General features: G+C 37.1%; 3 protein-coding genes across 6 annotated transcripts; all 3 read right to left on the bottom strand.

Annotated features, from left to right (window-relative positions):
- Window positions 1-1,393: 1,393 nt before the first annotated feature.
- On the bottom strand, window positions 1,394-5,021 carry LOC104887707 (hypothetical protein). The gene is made up of 7 exons (XM_010672416.4): window positions 4,693-5,021; window positions 2,902-2,944; window positions 2,734-2,826; window positions 2,581-2,643; window positions 2,391-2,486; window positions 2,171-2,248; window positions 1,394-1,733 (listed from the first exon to the last, which is right to left on the bottom strand). The coding sequence occupies exons 1-7, from the start codon at window positions 4,839-4,841 to the stop codon at window positions 1,647-1,649; spliced, it is 609 nt and encodes a 202-aa protein (XP_010670718.1). The 5' UTR covers window positions 4,842-5,021; the 3' UTR covers window positions 1,394-1,646.
- A 1,198-nt stretch (window positions 5,022-6,219) lies between these two features.
- LOC104887708 (pentatricopeptide repeat-containing protein At1g06270) lies at window positions 6,220-11,783 on the bottom strand. Its single transcript, XM_010672417.4, has 4 exons — window positions 11,589-11,783; window positions 9,849-10,908; window positions 7,035-7,151; window positions 6,220-6,850 (listed from the first exon to the last, which is right to left on the bottom strand). The coding sequence occupies exons 1-2, from the start codon at window positions 11,745-11,747 to the stop codon at window positions 9,901-9,903; spliced, it is 1,167 nt and encodes a 388-aa protein (XP_010670719.2). The 5' UTR covers window positions 11,748-11,783; the 3' UTR covers window positions 6,220-6,850; window positions 7,035-7,151; window positions 9,849-9,900.
- Window positions 11,784-12,579: 796 nt separating this feature from the next.
- LOC104887709 (ervatamin-B) lies at window positions 12,580-15,419 on the bottom strand. Of its 4 annotated transcripts, XM_048638132.2 has the most exons (5): window positions 15,326-15,419; window positions 15,109-15,185; window positions 14,558-14,733; window positions 13,607-14,037; window positions 12,580-13,440 (listed from the first exon to the last, which is right to left on the bottom strand). In XM_048638132.2, exons 4-5 carry the CDS (start codon window positions 13,938-13,940, stop codon window positions 12,857-12,859), a joined length of 918 nt encoding a protein of 305 aa, XP_048494089.1. In that variant the 5' UTR covers window positions 13,941-14,037; window positions 14,558-14,733; window positions 15,109-15,185; window positions 15,326-15,419; the 3' UTR covers window positions 12,580-12,856. The 4 variants fall into 4 exon arrangements, with proteins under 4 accessions (XP_048494089.1, XP_057248406.1, XP_048494090.1 ...); XM_057392423.1 differs by lacking the exon at window positions 14,558-14,733; XM_048638133.2 differs by lacking the exons at window positions 14,558-14,733; window positions 15,109-15,185; window positions 15,326-15,419 and having other exon boundaries at window positions 13,607-13,785; window positions 13,930-14,533.
- Window positions 15,420-19,495: the final 4,076 nt, after the last annotated feature.

The raw sequence follows: 19,495 nt of genomic DNA, 5'->3' as shown, positions 1-19,495 counted from the left end.
GTGACTAGTTTAATCCGTTCAGTAAGACTACTGAGTTATTTTTTGAAATTGTTTGTTTTAGTTCGAGAATTAAAAGGAAGGAGAAGAGAATGGATGACTAGAATAGTGTCGGGATAGAGTGAAATCAATTGGCTTATTAGAAAAATTCAATATTGAATACCGCCTATTCTAATAATTTGTGAACTAATTGTTGGTTGCCAAAAATACAACTAACAGGGCAACGTTGTAACAAAATAGTTTGTACCAATGTAACAAAAAAGTTGTTTTATATTTTATGTTGTTTGTAAAAAAAAAAAAAAAAGTTGTTTACCTTACATTGATACCTAAGTCTTAAGACTTTTTTTTTGGGTGTGAATAAGTTTTAATACTTTAGTACTAATGTTATAAGACTTTGGTACCAACGTGCTCCTATTAATTGTTTTTGGCAACTAATTGTTGGGGGCCTATCATTTTTCTTACTCACTACTCCATTCGTTCCTTATTGATGTTTTTGATTCGTTGTAAGATGATCATCCTTGTCAAATATTCTTATGGTAAGTACTTTCTCTATTTTTTTTTACTTGCAACACTTTCCTAAAATGGGAACAACCAATTACTTGCAACACTTTCTATTTTTGCTTTTCCTTTCTCTCTATCTCTCTCCAATCACACGGGCCTTTTTTTTTCTCTCTCTACCTCTCTCCTACCCAAATTTTGTATTGGAGTTGATGAAAAAACAGAGGAAGTAATTTGAATTTAATTAACTGGTAACTGAAATAGCTCAATACCTTTTAATGGCTAATACTATCAAGTGTGCCCTGCCTAGTGATGACTTAGATTTGGTTATACAAATCCTACTTCTTTGGTCAACAATAGAACTGATGTCCCATCTGTGAAGCTCGGACTCGGCCAGCCACCCTGTTGTACCGGTGTCGACACGACACGACACGACACCGGTGCCGACACGGAATCCGGACTGGACGCGGGGAGGAGAAAGTGGACGCGGCATCGATTACCTGTAAACCCTAGATCTGAAAAATTGACCTAGAAATACACGATTTTATTTCTTGAGATATTGGGGCTTTTACTCGGGAGGGTGAGTCGTTCACAATGGTCTAACTTTCGTCATGTTACCGACCACTTCTCCGGCGACGATAGAGGAGAGAGAGATGGAGGTTACCGGGTGCTGCCAACCCAGATGGTGAAGATCTCTTTTTTTTTATCTAATAATTTAATGTGAGGTGGGAAACCAGAAGGGGGAGTTGAAAAAATCATGTGAACCAAAAAGTGAAAAGGTAAAGCAATAAAACTGGCCTATTAAATTCAAGAAGTAGTACTGCAGCAGACAGCTGTACTACACGAGTCCGAGCATCCTAGTGTCCCATAGCCTTGGCATGTATTGTTTCTTTCCTACTTCAGCACTATAATCAAAAATATATAAATACATGAAGTCTCAGATGATTACAGATGATTGAATAGGGAAAATCCCAAACTATTGACTTATACAGAGTAACCATTTACAAGCACAAGTAATATGAACAAGTTAACATTTTGAACCTTTATATGTACAAATTCTGAAGTTGGGACATCATCATATTCCATGTGTGGTCAAGACTTGAATCATTTTGTAGTAATCGAGACTGGCGCCCATGTCTAGAAAGGGTTCTTCAGTAAGCCATACCACTGGAGAAACTGTCTCCGTCATGATGTACACTCTCGGTGAGCCAATAACCATCCCAGCTACCACCGAGCCTCTGTATATACATCAAAATCAGTTTTTTCAATAAATGCAACACAGACCATAGAACAGAATAACAAATCATTCATCCACAAACCAGAGAGGGCTTAACAGTTAACATAGTAGTATATAGAGTTGTCACTTATGGGACTGTTCTAAGATCAGAGAGGGGGAATGCTTTTATAATTTCATTTTGGATTGGATCTCACCATCCTCGTCCTCTCTCTTGTTCAGTCGAGGACATGTTCTCTATTAAAACCTTGTCTCTAATATTTTCTTTGTCTGAAATTCCTCTGAATATTAACTTTTTAGATGGTATGCAGGACCCTCAGTCCTAGAATTCGGGTGTGCTCCAATGAGCTATGACACATCCTTCTCACACAAAGAACTATTACAAACTAGACTACTGCTCCAGAAAGTATCTGTTTGTTGAAAAATTTGTAGGTGACAAACCTGAAGCATTGTGAATTCAAATATCTCTTCTTCGGCAGGACGAGTTCCTTGCACCCAGACTCGTTGCTTGAATCGATTCTGTGCCACATTATGACAAAGAAGTTTAGAAGCAATAACAACACCAATTCACAGGACCTCACAATTACCAATTATATCATGATGAATTATGCAAACGTATCTGAGATGCAACCCTTGGTATATTATGGTGTTCTAAGCTTACCTCTTTAACCCATAAGCTGCTCAGTATTTTCCTTTCTTTGTGGCCGAGCAGCACCCGATAGCTTGAATGATGAAAAATTCGCCTGAAGCGCTCAAACTGGCAGAAAAGGCAAGTGTATGTTAGACATGCATCATCAAAAATGACAACAAAGTTAAGCTTGGATGGTATATTGTATAGGGGATTTAAAGACCTGTCCTAAATCAAAGTGTGGTCCGAAGTAAGTAGATCTCTCAAAAGGATCAAATCCAGCAAACTGTTGATGATAAGTGAACAAAAACTTATGTCACAGAATAAGAAAAAAAGAACAAAAAAATGAGCAGATCAGAGTGTGTTGCCGTTTTACCCTATACATAACCTCGATCCCGTAATCTTGATAAGGCTGATCATTGTATTTCAGAGCATCAAGCTGGTGGCTAACAGCTTCCTCTGCACTAAACTATATCAAAAAATATAAAAATAGCTTTCATAATGGATTTATAGAAAGGCTACTAATCCTTAAAGAGAGAATTACATTTATTGTTGGACCAAAAGGCCTCTTCTTGCGAGCTTCAAGCCTACACAAATATGAAGCCATTGAAAGAGAAATATTAGCAACTCAAGCATTAAACTGATGCACGACAATTCACAGAAATCATTCATGAAATTCAAGTTTCAAGCCATGTCCATCATCATGCAGGACAATTTCTAGAACGTAAGAAATGCATAATGCATAATGCATAATGGCTTTCACTTCAAAGCTTTGTGTATACGCCAAAAACACAGGAAGACAACTGGAAAACGAACAGTATGCAAGATTATGAGGAACAATAAGGACATGTATTCAGTGGCAAAAGGAAGAAAAAGAAGAAAAATAAAAGCGAGGCTCTCAGATTAACTGTTTATCAATCAAACATGATTTGCTAATCAACATCATTCCAACTTCTAAAATAAGGAACAAATTCAACCCTACAACCATAAAATCTCTTAATATCATCATAAAACTTCAATGATGTCAGGACATACCCTACATTCAGGTGTAAGCTAATTAGCTAAGTACATACTAGCAAGTAGCACCTATCCTCATGATTGCTGCATTCAATTCTTCATCCACAGTCGGACAAACTCCAGATACATAAATCCAACATGACATGATGGCACAGCACACACAAATTAAGACTACAGATTTCACAACAAATAATCTGGATTTTCAGCTTTGGTCTGATTGGAAACAGCATTTGGTCTATGTTACTCAGACACGGATTGAGTGTCTACTCGGATACGGGTGTTCAAGTATCCGACTCGGTTATTTTGTAGAAAAAGTCAAGTTTTTAGTTTCAAATGAATTATCCAAGTAGAGTGTCATATCGGACACGACACAACACCCCGTTTTTGAGGTAAATGAAGGTGTCGGAGTAACACTGCATTTGGTTACAACAGGGGTGAGGCTGCATACAATTGAACCACACCCCTTCCCGTCTCGAGTCAGAGCCTCTTTGGAGACATTAGGATAATATCATAGTATACCCTAAAGTTCAAATTCCTCCCCTAGCTATTATCATGAACAATAACAAACTCTAGTATAGACCTGAGAAACGGCATAAACCTTAACAGTAAGAATCATTCTGGACACTAACATGCAATATTGAATCCTTGAATCCTGTATGGTACTAACAAATGTTTAGTTGGTACTAGAATTTTGTTTTAGTTGTTCCTGGAAATATTGCTTAGGTGTACTAGTACATGTTCCAATAATAATTTTCTTTTTCTTAGTTGAAACTAGTAGTAGAAACTAGAAAACTTCCAATTTACCTCTAGTAGTATCAAAAACAAGTGTTTAAATGGTACCATTTTTATTAGTTCAATTTTTTACTTTGCTTGCTAAAAGACCCTATTAGAGTCCATTTTTGGACTATGATGGTTAGTGGTTGCACATCCCTCGTATAGACCTCACTACATGCACTAGGTACGTCCAAGTGAGCTCTTTTCTTTTCTTTATTCACGTAGAGTCACAAAAAACAATGATATACACGGATTTAAAACTCGGGCATGAGCTAAAAAACACAATGACGTACATGGCTTACCACCTAAACTAGCTGACATACGGACATACACATTAACCAATCAAAATAAGAAACATAGATTATTAAAATGGACTTAAGCACCTAATTTTGCAGACTTTTGCAATACTCAGTGTTAATTGAATCCTTCCATCTCTTAAAGCTCCAATTTTGGGCCAATCAATAATTAATCTCTCATTAAAAAGCTATAAATTACATAAAAAAAACCTAAAAAATTGTTTTTTGTAAAAAAAAGGGAAGATTACCAATCAGCAGAAAGAAAATCAGGGACATCAGCAGAAGCCCTGAAACGGGAAGAAGGAGAAGGGAAGTGGGCCCGCCTATGTTGTCCATTGAAAGATTTGGAGAAGAGTGTAAGAGATTGAGAACTTGCTAAAGATGACCCAAACGACATCGTTTCTCTTCTTTCACTCAATTAAATTTTTCTGGGTTCAAGATGTAGAGAGACTGTTGATCATAATAATTTATGAAAATTTGTTGAATGGTTTGTATAGTTGTAATTTGTGTAAGTATATATTGATTTGGAGGAAGCTGATGATATACCGTTAGATAGTTCGACCAAGAAGATTGGACGAACATCTGACGTCTGTTAATAACAGTCAACTTACAATTTTTGTTTTTCGCACGTTAAGTATTTTTTTTGGTGAGTTGCAAACTTGCTCACTACCACTCAAAAACAAGTTTACTCCTTGATTCTCATATTCAAAGTTAATTTTTTTGTTCTCAAGTTAAGAAGAAGACACCTTGATCGGACCGAAACCTCGTACAGGCCAATCCGTTTCAGATATGCAGGCAAGGCTCCTTGGGAGTAGGGGGAATGGTAAGGAGAAATCCCCACCTCCAGAGTGTCTAGTGGGATTTGATCCAATAACCTTGAAATTGTGAGATATAAACCAAACCACTAGACCAAATACTACTTGCTATATTCAAGGTTAATTGTTCATGACCAAAAGAATAGTATTGAGTGTATGTCAGTTAGTTAGAACTATGTATTTGGTATTTCCAAACATATTTTAAATGAGCAAAATACAAAAAATTTAAAAAATAAAATGTGTAAAAAATATGGAACGAAATTTTTAGTTATAGGTGCTTCCAGTATAAAGAACTGCTCTTTCCGCTTTTTTTTACTTGCTACATTTTTCTTAAATGGTTGCTTTTTTTACTTGCTACATTGTTTCAATTTTCCTCATTTACAGACTTGGTCCACCAAAAAGTAATAATTTTTTTTAGTATTATGTTTTGTACTTTTACTAGCAATAAAAGCTTTTTTTTAACTACTTTTTCCTTTAAAAATAAGGCTACTCCACCTCATTTATTACTAAAAGCCTAAAAATAGTATATACCAAAAGAAATTAAAAGAGACATCTCCTAAAAACTAGTGAAAACAACAATTTAGCAAGTAAAAAAAGTCGAGGGAGTGTGAAGGTTTGACCTGGGTGTATAATAAAAATGGTACCAAAAAAATGAACATCGATTGCAATTTGCAAGTATTAGAGCGGTTCAATAGGTCGGGCCGATAACTATGGGGCCGATAACTATCGGGCCTTGTAACTATCGGGCCTTATAAGTAGAGTTTGTGCATAAGATCAGTCCATGAAAGTTTGATCTGTTAGAAAGACATGGGCCCAGTTACTGACCAACAATATTAGAATTGGGGTTCGGGTTAGGCTTTTAATGGACAAAAAGTACCCAAATTGGTTGGGAAAATAATGAAGACTCATTATGCTCATGATCATAGTGACCAAACAAGACTTGTGAGTTGTGACCAAGTCTAACAAAAGAAGTCACCTCATCAGCTTCATTTGACAAGAAATGCAAAATTTGTCTTTCAACTATGAGATTCGAAGCAACTTCACCAGAAAATAAACTATCCATATAATCTCTATTTAACACCTACAATAATCAAATCGCCTGTTATACTTAAAATAAAGACAAACAAAAATGGCCGATTCTACTATTACACATAGACAAGTCTCAACCTTAGACTCACCACCCATCAAAGAAGATCATAAACAAAAAACCGCGACTTCAAAGCCAAAATTCGACATTAATATCAATGTGTCCTCATGTCCTTTCAACATACCCTCATCATCAAAGTCGCCGCCCTTATAATCCCAAGGAACTTATCCACTTTCTTGCCAACTAGCCATCAGATGTGATCTTCATATGGATCACCCTCTTGATCACCCTTAGTCCTTGCCGAAAATTCTCTCTTCCTCTTGATTATAAAAACAAATTTTGCAGTCATGTATTCATGAGCATTTCCTACCTTGGTTTCGCTCCATTGATGAATCGATAAGCAGATTGTTTTTGCTTTGTTAGCCATAGCATCCGCGGTTGAGTAAACCTCAGAGATGTTCTGCTTAGCACTGAGTTCATGTACATGGTCCAAAAGCTTTGTGCCTGTGCATAACAAGAAAACCCATCCCCATGAACAATCCCAGAATATATTCTATTATCTTTTGAAAATACAACAACAAATATTTAGGACCTAGATTTTTCTCCAATATCAGAAGGGTCAGAACTCAGAAGGGGTTATTTCAATGGAAACATATTTGTTTTGGCAAAGAAGATAATGTATACTTACCAACACCTAAGCCACGATAGGGTGCCAACAGACACAATGTCATGATGTAAACCCGAACTGCTCCATCATCTCTCTTTTCAAGGCAGTATGCAATGACTCCAACGCATATATCATATGCTGGGAAATGGAAAACATATAAAGATGATGAATATTGCAGATAATAGCATAGACTTCAAAAAAAGAGGTTATGAGGCTATCAGGTCTCAGTGGAGTCTCTACAAATGAATGCCAGCAAAATTTGGCCAGCAACTTATCAATTAAAGCTTATTGAGAGGCACCGGGAGAGGTCCTTAAATCAGAAGAAAACATAGTACAACACATAGCATTTGATCGATGAAAGCTCCAGGCTTCAGCCATTCAGATCACGACATAAATCTAGAGAATACACCCCTTTAGAAATACCAACAAGGGCAATAACAGACCAAAAAAATTTAACAATAATCCCTCTGTTCATTAATAAGCTCGACATTGGCAAATGGCGCGTATAATAAGGAAAATAATGTAATGAGGAGAGAGATAGCAATACACTAGCCAAAGAATGAAAGTTAGCTTATTAATGGATGGAGGGAGTAGATCTTAGACATGGAAGCTAGACATATCCAGTAGTCCATACAACTGTAAACACATCATGTCAGATACAGCCGGTAAGATGTTTAACATGATAAGAAAATATCATTTGGCTGCTCTAAGATAACAGAAAACGCCAGCAGAAAACAGATCTGGAATCCGGAGAAAAATAATCTAGATAGCAGAATGGACACAACACAAGGAAAGTTACTGCATTCAAGAATTCTAGTTCACAAACTATAGTTAGAAGAAGGCAACTAAAATGGCCAAGCAGGACTTAAGTTTCGCAATGTGTCTTAAACAGTTTATAACTAGCTCTTGCACCATATCAATAAGTAGTACAGATTGAAGTTGCATGGTGGATAAAGGATAAAACAAAAGTACATGTGATGCATATGTATCATACCATCATGGAGAAAAAGCTACCAGATGAAAGGTACAATATATACAGCATTTTACTCCTCTTACTGGAAAAAGACTTGTTTACCATACATCAAGCTAAGACAAGAGAAGAGAAAACAAAAAATTGGATTTATCGGCCAAGAGAATGAAGGATCAAATGGGAGCTCGAGGGTAAGAGCTCCTACCTCTCAACCATGACATTCGATCCTTATATCCCCAACTTTAGTTGGGAATTGCCATGGCTTCTACTCCTGGCTGAAAGTCCAAGATTTCTAGTTTAAACGGCTAGAGTTTCCTTTCGATCCTTGTCATCCCCACTTTAGTTGGGAATCGTTGTAGCTTCTACTCTCCTCACCTTACCAGGGTTATGCCTTTTCTCAGCAGTAAATTTCCTATCAAAAGAAAAATTGTCAAGAGTGCTAGCCTACCTTGCAGGCCAGAATCTCAGCTCTCAAACTGGAGTAAAATAAGTGGGACCCATTTTTACATGTGCAATCAGGGAAATTACAGCTTATAGCCTTTCTCCTTCTCACTAAAACACTCTTAGTTTCCACTTTACAGCCTCTTAAAGACGTCAACACTCAACACTCTCCACCTAAAAGCAGGAATAATTTTCTGCTGTTTTACTACTGCCTGCAAAGAAACAATACCTAGAGGATAACAGCCCAGAGTACTTTTGCTGCCCTCCAACTCCTCCACCCCCCCCCCCCCCCCCCCCCCCCCCCCCCCCCCCCCCCCCCCCCCGGGGTACAATTTTAATTCTCAGTGCTATTTTTCAGTTGTAAAATAGAATATCAGTTAGCCTTCTTTCAAGAACCCCCCCCCCCCCGGTACAATTTTAATTCTCAGTTCTCTCATGTTATATGGACCATTGACAGGTCTAATTCCTACTGTCAATGAAACCCAGAAGAGAGGTCGAACCATGAACAACCAAATACTGTTGTGCCAATTAAGAAAAGAACCAAGTCAACTTTTGATAAAATTTCCAAAAAGCTAACTGTAAAGTTACGTACAAAGCAAATAGAAAAAGAAAGGAAGACCTAAATATGAAAATAGGCTGGGAAATAGAACGTGGAACAAAGACCTTGAAATGCTATATTGGAGCAACAGATAAAGATAGGGGCCACCATAAAACATAAGAGACAACTGCACTAGAAAGAGGCAACAAGTCCTATATTCACTTAAGAAACAACTACCTGGATTGCTTCTATGGTTCTACCAGATAACACCCCGTTAACGAGCATAAAACTTCTTAAAGAATGTAGCGCTGCATTCATAATGCTACTCTCACATTCTTTTCCCTATAATATTTTTCTTGACCTAAAGCTCACATCTTTTTTCAACACAAATGAGCAATTAAGTTTCTACCCTATGAATTGTTAATTTAAAAAAGCAAAGTTCTGTTTATGAAAATAATCCCTGTAAGTTGTATTAAAGTGCACACAGGCTTGACCACAGATAGATAGAAGCAATAGCCTGCAGAAAATCATGTAGAAGCAAAGAAAGACCTCCCACTAATACTGAAACATATAATCAGAAAAAGAAATCAACATGTAAATGATATAGAAAATCTTTTCACAAAACATACTTCATACATACTCTCAAAAGAAATCATGCATTAAATCATCCTGTGAGCAGGAAACTGGGTAAATGCTTAATGACTAGGAAATAGTAACAAGTTACATTTGCATTATCTTTATTGGAACATAATGTCTTCATGTCTAAGCTGATAACTATGCCTAGAAGTTGACAATGGTTACACTTACTTTCAGAAATGTATTTTGCATAACGTATTATATCTAGATAGAGGAGATTTGAACAAAAATACACGAAGCAAGGACTTACTCTTTGTTGTGCTTTGCGCCTCTTCTCCTTCCTTCAACTTCAGTGGCAAAACCTATGAATTCATTTCTGCAAATCTGTGTCTTACTGCACAAGCAAGCTTCCACTCATCAACTCCAGCCAACCCCTCAACCACCTTCTGCCTGACCTTTATATACGGTATGTACCCTTTCTCCGTCATCATCATCGTCATCTTTCCAGCCAAAATGAATTTGTTACACTCCAAACAACCCTCAACCACAAGCTCATAGCTCTCAAACCCAACATGAAATCCTTTCTTCTCTAGGAACTCGATCATCTCAGCCGCGATCCAAATCTCCTTGTTGGCACGTAATGATGCCGCAAGCCTAACCAATGTTCCTTGCCTCGGCGACAACCTTAGTTTCCTGACCATTTCCTTCATCATCACGACTGCATTATTTGTCTTCCGCAATTCACAGTATGCGTCTATAATAGTACAGTAACTCTCTGCATCAGGAACACATGCTACTTCACTCATCCCCCTTAGCACCTCAACAGCCTCTTCTAACTGATCAACAGCACAAAGTGATCTGATGACAAAGTTGCAAGTTCCAGAATCAGGGCAATACGCAATTGATTTCATGCCTAGAAGAATACTGGGCACTGACTCGAGTTGACGTTGCTGATGAATCCAAGCAGCAGAAAGAGAGAGGTGGGTCTGAGGAACCGGGGTACAGCCGGAACGAAGTGTACGTTGGAGTATTGCAAGAGCAAGAGGAAAAGGGTGGGAGCTTTGAAGGGTGTAAGACAGCAGATAGTGATAAGTAGTTTTGAGACGGCAATGCGGTTTAAGAGGGATGAAAGATTGTAACATTTCATCAACTATTCGGGTTCTATGGCTTAATGTCAATGAGGAAAGAAATAAGAAGGGATTCTGTTTGTTGCAAGATTTTTCTGAATATGTAAGGAGGTCTGGAATTTGTTCATATGTTTTTTGGGACACTGCTATTTTTATGGATTCTTCAAGTGGTTTATAGGACACTCCTGAAGAGAATCTAAGGAAATGGTGGCAAATTTGGTGATGAGTTCTGCAAATTTTGGCCTGCACATAATAGCAGTTGCCAAATTACACAATGAAGGCTTCGTACGATCATCCCAATTGTATGTTTTTATGGTAAAGTACAAACCTTTCATTTGTAATCTCATGGTACGTCATTATGAATTCATTACCTAGGTTTATTGAGCTAAACTAGTATGATAATTTCAGCATAATTTTCACAAAAGAAAGATGTGTATACTAGGAAATTTTTATCATACACCCGGGTCTACCACGAGCATGGTACACCCAAGTTTTTTTTTGCTCATTTATCATTTAAAACATCTAAATGAGCATAATCACATCATAGATAGAGCTCTAAATAACAAATAAGCAAAAAAAAAAGTTTTAGGTGTACCATGCACCTGATACACCCGACTGAATTCCTTGCTCGATTAGCTTACACCATCTGATGATGATCATATATATAATGCCACATTATTCGTAAATCATTTTTTTTACTACAAATCAAATTCAGAAAGTAATTATATTTTTGAAGTGCATGATTTCTTCTTTAAACACAAACTAGAAACTACCTCAATAGAATTGAACTGTCGATATCAAATTAACACTCTCTTAACCAATTACAATCACTTTTATCAGAGAGAGAAAAAGTATCAAACATAACTAGTTTTATATGTTAATGAATCAAAAACAATCGTCAAAAAAATGGAGTAAGAAATAACCTTAGAAGCGATAGTGATAGAATCCATGGCGCGTTCATCGGCGATGCATTGACGGAGAAGTGTGGTTTTGCCATGGTCGACGTGCGCAATCACAGCGACGTTGCGAAGGATTGGGAAAGTGCGAGGGTTTAAAAGGCGGAGGAGTGGACCACGCACCATTTTTTGTCTCTCCTGTTTCAGCTTCGATATAGTCTTATAGAGTTATAGAGATTAGGACTTAAGAGGTCACGATTAGTCACTGCTATTGAGAAGCTAATTGGGTGGCGGATCGATTGGCCAACTTTGGGTCTTAATCGGTTCAAAAGCTTATTATTTCAGAGGCGGTCTCGAAGGATCTTCATGTTATTTTGTTGGAGGTTTAAATAGTAACGCCTAGATGGTGCACGCGCTTGTAGGTAGAGCATGGCGTGTACATGTACATGGTTAATAAGTGAATGTACAGAAATAACAAATCAAATGAATACATGTACATGACTAACAAGTCAAATGAACATATGTATATTTCTATCCGTACATGTTCATTGACATTGGTCTTTATGTTCATAATTTAATGTTTGATGTTTATCGTGCGTATGGTGCTCATCCTACGTACGTGTGTATGTACTAATTTGAGCTTAAATAGGGTGGCACTCTCAAGAATGGTTCTGGAGGAGGCTCTTCTTCGTAGGGTAGTGTTAGTTTCCTTTTATAGTTTTTGATTTTTTTCGTTGTTTGCTTCTCGAAACTTTGCCCCTCTTTCTCATAAAAAAATAGAATTTCGAGCTGACCCCAACTTACCAAGGCTCGACTCCCATCTTTCTTCATTAACATCCATATGATAAGCTCGTGAGTAACTCAAAATTTGTTTACACTAAATGTTCGATCAACCAATCATGTATTCATTATACTAAATGTTCATTCGAATAAATTGGTTGTTCTTTATTTGCCGCGCACATAGGATAAAAAAGTTGAGAAAAGAGAAAAATCATCCATATTTGTCACTTACACATTGTTTAAATTATCTTTTGTATGGCCAGGTTGCAATAATTTACAGAACAAATGTTGTAGCAGCAAAATGTAGGGATATCTAAAGTATGATAGTTTTTATTGTAAGACATGTGCTACCACAATGATACAATCCGTTTTCTCTCTTGAGTAAGATCAATAGCATATGAGAAGTCCAAACAGATTTCCATGTTTTATCAAGTTTTTCAACATGGAACATTAGCTAACATATTTAGTGGAATAATGCATTCATTTGGTCTATCATGGCGACTTTTTAATGTTGGTTAAAAAGGATAACTGGCGTCCATTGCTATACCACATAGACCTGATTCCTCTGATGAATCACGGTTCATCCTTATATAACCATCTTCTCCCCAAGCAGTACCCCATGAATTCTTCACTATCCAGTACTTAATGCCCTTCTTTTCGCCATAACCGATAACAGTTACACCATGATTAAGACTCGTCCCACAGTTGCCGTTGAATATACCACTGTCGTATAGCTGGAATTCATAGCCACCAGCATCAATAGCAACAGATACAGGGTTTCTGGCAACTGCATATTGCAGGCTCTTTTCATCATTCGTACGTACTGTCTTATAACCCTTTATTTTTACAGCATGATGTTTTGCTTTGTGTTTGTTACATTTGCCATCTCTTCCTATGTATGGATACGCTTTTTCAGAGGCAATGCCACCATTTCTTCTTATATACTCAAAGGCTAATTCCATGTACCCTCCACTGCAGCCTAAATTGTCACCACGGTCACAATCTACTAATTCTTGTTCCGACAATGAAAACAACTTTCCGGTTTTAATTTTGTGGAGTCCTTCAACTGCTGCAATTGCAGAAAAAGCCCAGCAGCTTCCTGTAAAAGCCAAAGTTATGATGGGTATAGTTTCATCTAGAAAAGATTGTGTTTCCATATTATAACATACCAAAGTTATTCTATTCATGCTTTATACAGTAAAAGAGAAGTTAATTAGGAAGAGCAAGTTTGAGCAATGTGAGATGAGAACAAGTTAAGAGGCTACCACATGTGCCTTGGTCCTTGACATGAGTAACTGCACCCTTCTTTCTCCAGTCGACCTCTATTGGCAAATGAAGTCGATGGCGGGTCTTATTAGTGGGAAAATGATTCTTTATTGGGGTTCTGCTTTTCAATCTACCTGTGAATATGGAGTTGAACTCTTCATTCGTCATATCTGCAAAGCTGTTATCAATGAGCTTGAAAGTGAGGTTCTGAGAATTGATATAGTCGACAAACTGAACATTAGACTGGTAGATTCCAAAGCGTATCTCCCATTCGTTTTTGTCTTTGTATTGCTTTCCATGAGATTCCATCCAATTCCTATACCTCTTCTCCATTATGCTTAGGTCATAATTTGTTGGTGGTTCAACTCCACAAGGATCTGCATATGAAGATATCCACAATATACAGGCAAGTATAAGTAGAGAAGAGTTTCTGCGTACAGATGTGAAAACCATGGTTAGATCCACATGTAACTTTGGAATTATGATTGAAGGGAGGAAAAGATCCAGTAAATAGAGAAATTGTTAAAGAAACATGTGCTCAGATTTTATCAGTTATGATAATTGTTCATGCATTTGTAAACTATTAATTTGTTATGAAGAGATTTCCAAGTTATACTATGTGTTCTGTTTCATGTCTTCTGCATTTCCAAATTTTACTAAGGCAAGTATCCTTGCAGCCTATGTTTGTGTGACCACCTCTTCTTTCCCTGTACGTCTTTAATATTCCACATATCCACACAGACATCTAGCTTATTATTGTTAGGACTATCTTCTACGCTTTTACCAAGTTAGTTGACACAATCTTAGTTGCTACATACCTTCTGTCATCTACTAGATTAAAAAAAAAAATGTTACCTTTAAACTAAAACAAAGTTCAATAAATTTAAATATAGCTGATTTGCATACTTCAATTAGAATCTCCAAAGAGAAAGAACAAGTAGTGAAATTACCACCATTAGGAGGAGGAAGCTTAGCAAACTCCCAACTTCAAAAATCGGGCGGCTTCGACCGCTGAACCCTAGGTCCTGGAGGTTGATCATGTCGCTGATTTAACGGCGGCGATCTACCTCTAAAACTATTTTCACCATTAGTACTACTCCTGCTACTCCCAGCTACCATCAAGCCTCTGCTTACACATCAAAATCAGTTTCTTCAATAAATGCAACACTAATCACAGAACAGGATAACAAATCATTCATCCACATTCCAGAGAGGCCTTAACAGTCAACATAAGAGTAATATAAGAGTTTTATTCTCACCATCCTTTTGTAATTTCATTTTGGAGTAGAGGACATGTTCTCTATAATTCCTTTTTCTAATATTTTCTTCGTCTTATATTCCTCTTAATATTAACTTCTTAGATGGTATGTGGAACCTTCAGTCCTAGAATTTGGGGTGTTCTCCAGTGAGCTACGCCACATCCTTCTCACACAGAAATATTACTAACTAGACTACTGCTCCAGAAAGAATCTAGTTTTGTCGAAAAATTTGTGTGACAAACCTGAAGCATTGTGGATCTGAATATCTCTTCTTCGGAAGGACGAGTTTCTTGCACCCAAACTCATTGCTTAAGCGATTCTGTGCCACATTACAACAAATAAGTTTGGCACAAAGAAGTTTAGAAGCAATAGACCTCACAAATACCAATCATATCATGATGAATTATGCAAATATATCTGAGATGCAATCCTTGGTATATTATGGTGTTCTAAGATTACCTCCTTAACCCATAAGCTGCTCAGTAATTAGCTTTCTTTGAGGCCGAGCAGCACACGATAGCGTGAATGGTGAAAAATTCGCCTGAAGCGTGCAAAAAGCAGAAAAGCAAGTGCATGTTACTTCTTAGACATGCATCATTAAAAATGACAACAAAGTTTAGCTTGCATGGCATGTTGTATAGGGGATTTAAAGACCTGTCCTAACACGAAGTGTGGTCCGAAATAAGTAGATTTCTCAAAAGGATCAAATCCAGCAAACTGTAGATAATAAGTAAAAACAAAATATTATGTCACAGAACAAGATGAAAAAGAAAAAAAAACGAGCACATCTGAGTGAGGATCGACTAAGGACATGTATTCAGCGGCAAAAGGAAGAAAAAGAAGAAAGATTAAAAGAGAGGTTCTTAGATTAACTGTATCAACCAAACACCATTCCAACTTCTAAATCAGGAACAAATCCAACCCTACAATCATATAATGTGTCATTATCATCATCATATAACTTTAATGATGTCAGAACATAACCTACATTCAGATGTAAGCTAAGTACAAACTAGCAAGAAGCACCTATGCTCATGATTGCTGCATTCAATTCTTCAGCCACAGTCCCCCAAATTCCAGATACACAAACCCCACATGACATGATACACAGCACACAAAGTAAGACTATAAATTCCACAATTAGGAAACTTGGAAGAGGAGCTTCAGTTTTAGCCTGATTGGAAACAGCCTTTGGTTACAACTTACAACATGAGTGAGGCTGCATACAATTGAACCACACTCCTTCCCCGTCTCGGGTCGGAGTCTCTTTGAAGACATTGGGATACCCTAAAGTTTCAAATTTCTCCCATAGCTATTACCAATTTACCATGAACAATAACAACCTAGTATAGACCTGAGAAAAGGCCTAAACATTAAATGTTAGTATCATTTGGACACTAACATGCCATAAGATAAAATTGAATCCTGTATGGCACTAACAAATGTTTAGTTGGTACTAGAAATATTGTTTAAAGTTGGTCCTAGAAATATTGTCTAGGTTTATTAGTAAATATTCCAATGACAATTCAGTTAGATGATAACTTGAAATTAGAAGTAGCAAACTTCCAATTATACCTCTAGTAGTAGCAAAAGAAGTGCTTTGATGATACCATTTTTTTTAATTCACTTTTATTTTGCTTGCTAAAAGACCCTATTAGAGTCCATTTTTTACTACAATATAGACCTCACCTCACTATATGCACTAGGTATGACCAACTTTTCCTTATTAATGTGGAGTAAAAAGAAACAATGATGTACACAGATTTAAAACTCGGGCATGAGCCAAAAAAAAACAATGATGCACATGGCTTACCGCCTAAACTAGCAACACCTCGATGGTACACACGCTTATACGTAGAGCATGGTGAACAAATGTACATAGCTAACAAGAAAAATGTACATGGATAACAAGTCAAATGCATGTACATGACTAACAAGCCAAATGCACATATATACATCTCGGTTAGTACATGTTCATTGGTATTGGTCTTCATGTTCATAATCGAGTATTTGATGTTCATCGTGCGTATGGTGCTCATCCTATATATTGTATGTACTAATTTGACCTAAACTAGCTGACATACGGACATACACCTTAACCAATCAAAAAGAAGTAACATAGTTTATTAGAGTGGACTTGATCACCTAAATGTAAAGACTTTTGCAATATTCAATGTTAATTGAATCCTTCCATCTCTTAGAGCTATAATCTTGGGCCAATCAATAATTAACCACTCATTAAAAAACTGTAAACAATAACAAATTACATAAAAAAATACCAAAAAAATTGTTAAAAAAAAAAGAAGAGAAAATTACCAATCAGCAGAAGCCCTGAAACGGGAAGAAGGAGAAGGGAAGTGGGCCCGCCTATGTTGTCCATTGAAGGATTTGGAGAAGAGTGTAAGAGATTGAGAACTTGCTAAAGATGACCCAAACGACATCGTTCCTCTTCTTTCACTCAATTAATTTTTTCTGGGTTCAAGATTGAGAGAGGAAGTTGATCATAATTTATGAAAATTTGTTGAATGGTTTGTATAGTTGTATTGATTTGGAGTAGGTTGATCATTTTTTTATTAAAATAAAGGTAAGGAAAAAAAAAAGTTAGGAGACCATTCTTACGAGGTGAGCTCTAACTTTATCGTTTATAAAAATGGAATGAAGAGTAGCATAAGATAATTCTCTATATTAAACTGAAGATTAATTAAGCCTCCGACACTGGCGATCCAATCTATTGCTTTTTTTGCTGCCCGGTAGATATAACGAATAGCCCACAAAGTGAAGGAACGAAATAAAGCTTAAATATCTTGAATGTGAACAATCTGTCAAGGAGGGGCCCAAATATCTTTTACTTAGTTGATGACCATATCGTTGGATAGTCTAACCAAGAGGGAAATATAAATTGCATTCGATGTATTTGAACAAAATATAAAATGTGCAAAAATGTAAGAGGGAAGTAGGGAACCTCTTTTTTTTTAGGTGTCCCGGCATCATGAAGGCTTTGACCTAGGTGTATATATTATAATATAAATTGTATCTAGAAAAAGAACATTGATGGCAAGTATTAGAGCGATTTAACCAAGCTTGTTTGGTGGAGGTGGTGGTGAACTCAACTTGTGACTTGATGGCAAGTATTCGAACCTCACTACCTACTTGTGCTTGGGAGTAGGGATTCCTCTATATCTCCCTATTTTCAAGTGTTGACTTGTGTAGCTGTGCTGACTGACCTGAGCGAAGTGTTGGTCCAGTAGGGTCCTTCTTCTTAACAAGGGGTCCCTAGTAGGGTCCCAAAACACAGTATTAGAGCGATTTAACAAGCTTGGCCGATAACTGTGGAGCCTTATAAGTTACAAGTAGTGTTTGTGCGTAATACAAAATGACCAACTCTACAATAATGACTGATGAAAATTTAAGTGGTGTATTTAACCAAGCTTCTTCTTACCAAGGGGTCCCTATTTTCAAGTGTTGAAAATTTATGAATGATGATCATAGTCAGTGTATTGACCAATGACCAAGTCTAACATAGGAAGTCACCTCATCAGCTTCATTTGACAAGTAATACAAAATCAGTCTTTGAACAATGACATTCGAAGCAACTTCACCAGATGAACATGGAAAATTTTCAATATATAATCTCTTCTTAAGACATACAGTAATCAAATTGTCTCTTATAATTGGAAAAAACACAAACAAAAATGGCTAACTCTACAATAACACATAGACAAGTCTCAACTTTAGACTCACCACCCATCAAAGAAGATCATGAGCCAAACACCCCAACTTCAAAGCCAAAATTCAATATTAACATCAATGTATCCTTCTCTTGTCCTCTCAACATACCCTCCTCATCAGAAATCGCCGCCCTTCGAATACTAAGGAACTTATCCACTTTCCTGCCATTATATGTCATTTTTATATGGATCATCCTCTTGATCACCCTCATTCCTTGTCGAAAATTCTCACTCTTTCTCTTGCTTATAAACACGAATTTTGCAGTCATGTATTCGTTAGCATTACGAGCATTTCCTACCTCAGTTTTGCTGCATCAATGGATTGATAAGCGGATTGTTTTTGCTTTGTTAGTCATAGCATCCGCGGTTGAGATGATCGTAACAGAAGCTGGCCTTCATCTGCTTTTCACACTTGTTGGTACTGTTCCTGTTATACTTATTCATGCAGTTCTGCAAGCTACTGAAGGGTATTCTGTTATTGAAAATCAGGTTATGGGTGTGTTATGGCTCTATTTCCTAAACACTCAATACAGCTTCAGTAGGCAACACCAGCTTATAAGCAGCTATGGTTAATCATATTCTTTAAGCAGGAACAGCTAGCCAAGACGCGCCCAGCTATAGTTGTAGTATGCAGCTAGCAGCTAGCAGCTACCAGGTGACGACAATAGTACAGCAGTAGAAGGTAAAATATCTCAGCTAAAGTCAAGGAAATCGGTTCCTAAAATCAAGGAGACTAAGTCTAAAGAGAAGTATGCTCAAGCATCACTCTTTACGTGCCTAAAAAGTAGGAAGACCAATTCACATAGCCAGTAACTGCTGCCAGAAGTGGAGTCCAAGATTCTAGTAACTAATTCCTCATTTTTAGGGGGTTGTTTAAGGCTAATTCCACCAGCCCTACTAT

The sequence above is a fragment of the Beta vulgaris genome, chromosome 2, assembly GCF_026745355.1.
Source record: "Beta vulgaris subsp. vulgaris cultivar EL10 chromosome 2, EL10.2, whole genome shotgun sequence".
In the NCBI taxonomy this organism is placed as follows: domain Eukaryota; kingdom Viridiplantae; phylum Streptophyta; class Magnoliopsida; order Caryophyllales; family Amaranthaceae; genus Beta; species Beta vulgaris.
This window is presented reverse-complemented; position numbering and strand designations above follow the sequence as displayed.

What these genes read in the sequence shown, in the direction of transcription:
- LOC104887707 (XM_010672416.4), bottom strand. Translation starts at nt 4,841, where the DNA reads ATGTCGTTTGGGTCATCTTTAGCAAGTTCTCAATCTCTTACACTCTTC. An exon ending in CTTTTGGTCCAACAATAAAT is followed by an intron (nt 2,827 to 2,901) that starts GTAATTCTCTCT and finishes TTTTTGATATAG; the next exon opens with TTTAGTGCAGAGGAAGCTGT. An exon ending in TTGAATTCACAATGCTTCAG is followed by an intron (nt 1,734 to 2,170) that starts GTTTGTCACCTA and finishes ATGTATATACAG; the next exon opens with AGGCTCGGTGGTAGCTGGGA.
- LOC104887708 (XM_010672417.4), bottom strand. Translation starts at nt 11,747, where the DNA reads ATGGTGCGTGGTCCACTCCTCCGCCTTTTAAACCCTCGCACTTTCCCA. An exon ending in CTATCACTATCGCTTCTAAG is followed by an intron (nt 10,909 to 11,588) that starts GTTATTTCTTAC and finishes TATTATGTGCAG; the next exon opens with GCCAAAATTTGCAGAACTCA.
- LOC104887709 (XM_019248065.3), bottom strand. Translation starts at nt 14,060, where the DNA reads ATGGTTTTCACATCTGTACGCAGAAACTCTTCTCTACTTATACTTGCC. An exon ending in CAAGGACCAAGGCACATGTG is followed by an intron (nt 13,441 to 13,606) that starts GTAGCCTCTTAA and finishes TGGCTTTTACAG; the next exon opens with GAAGCTGCTGGGCTTTTTCT.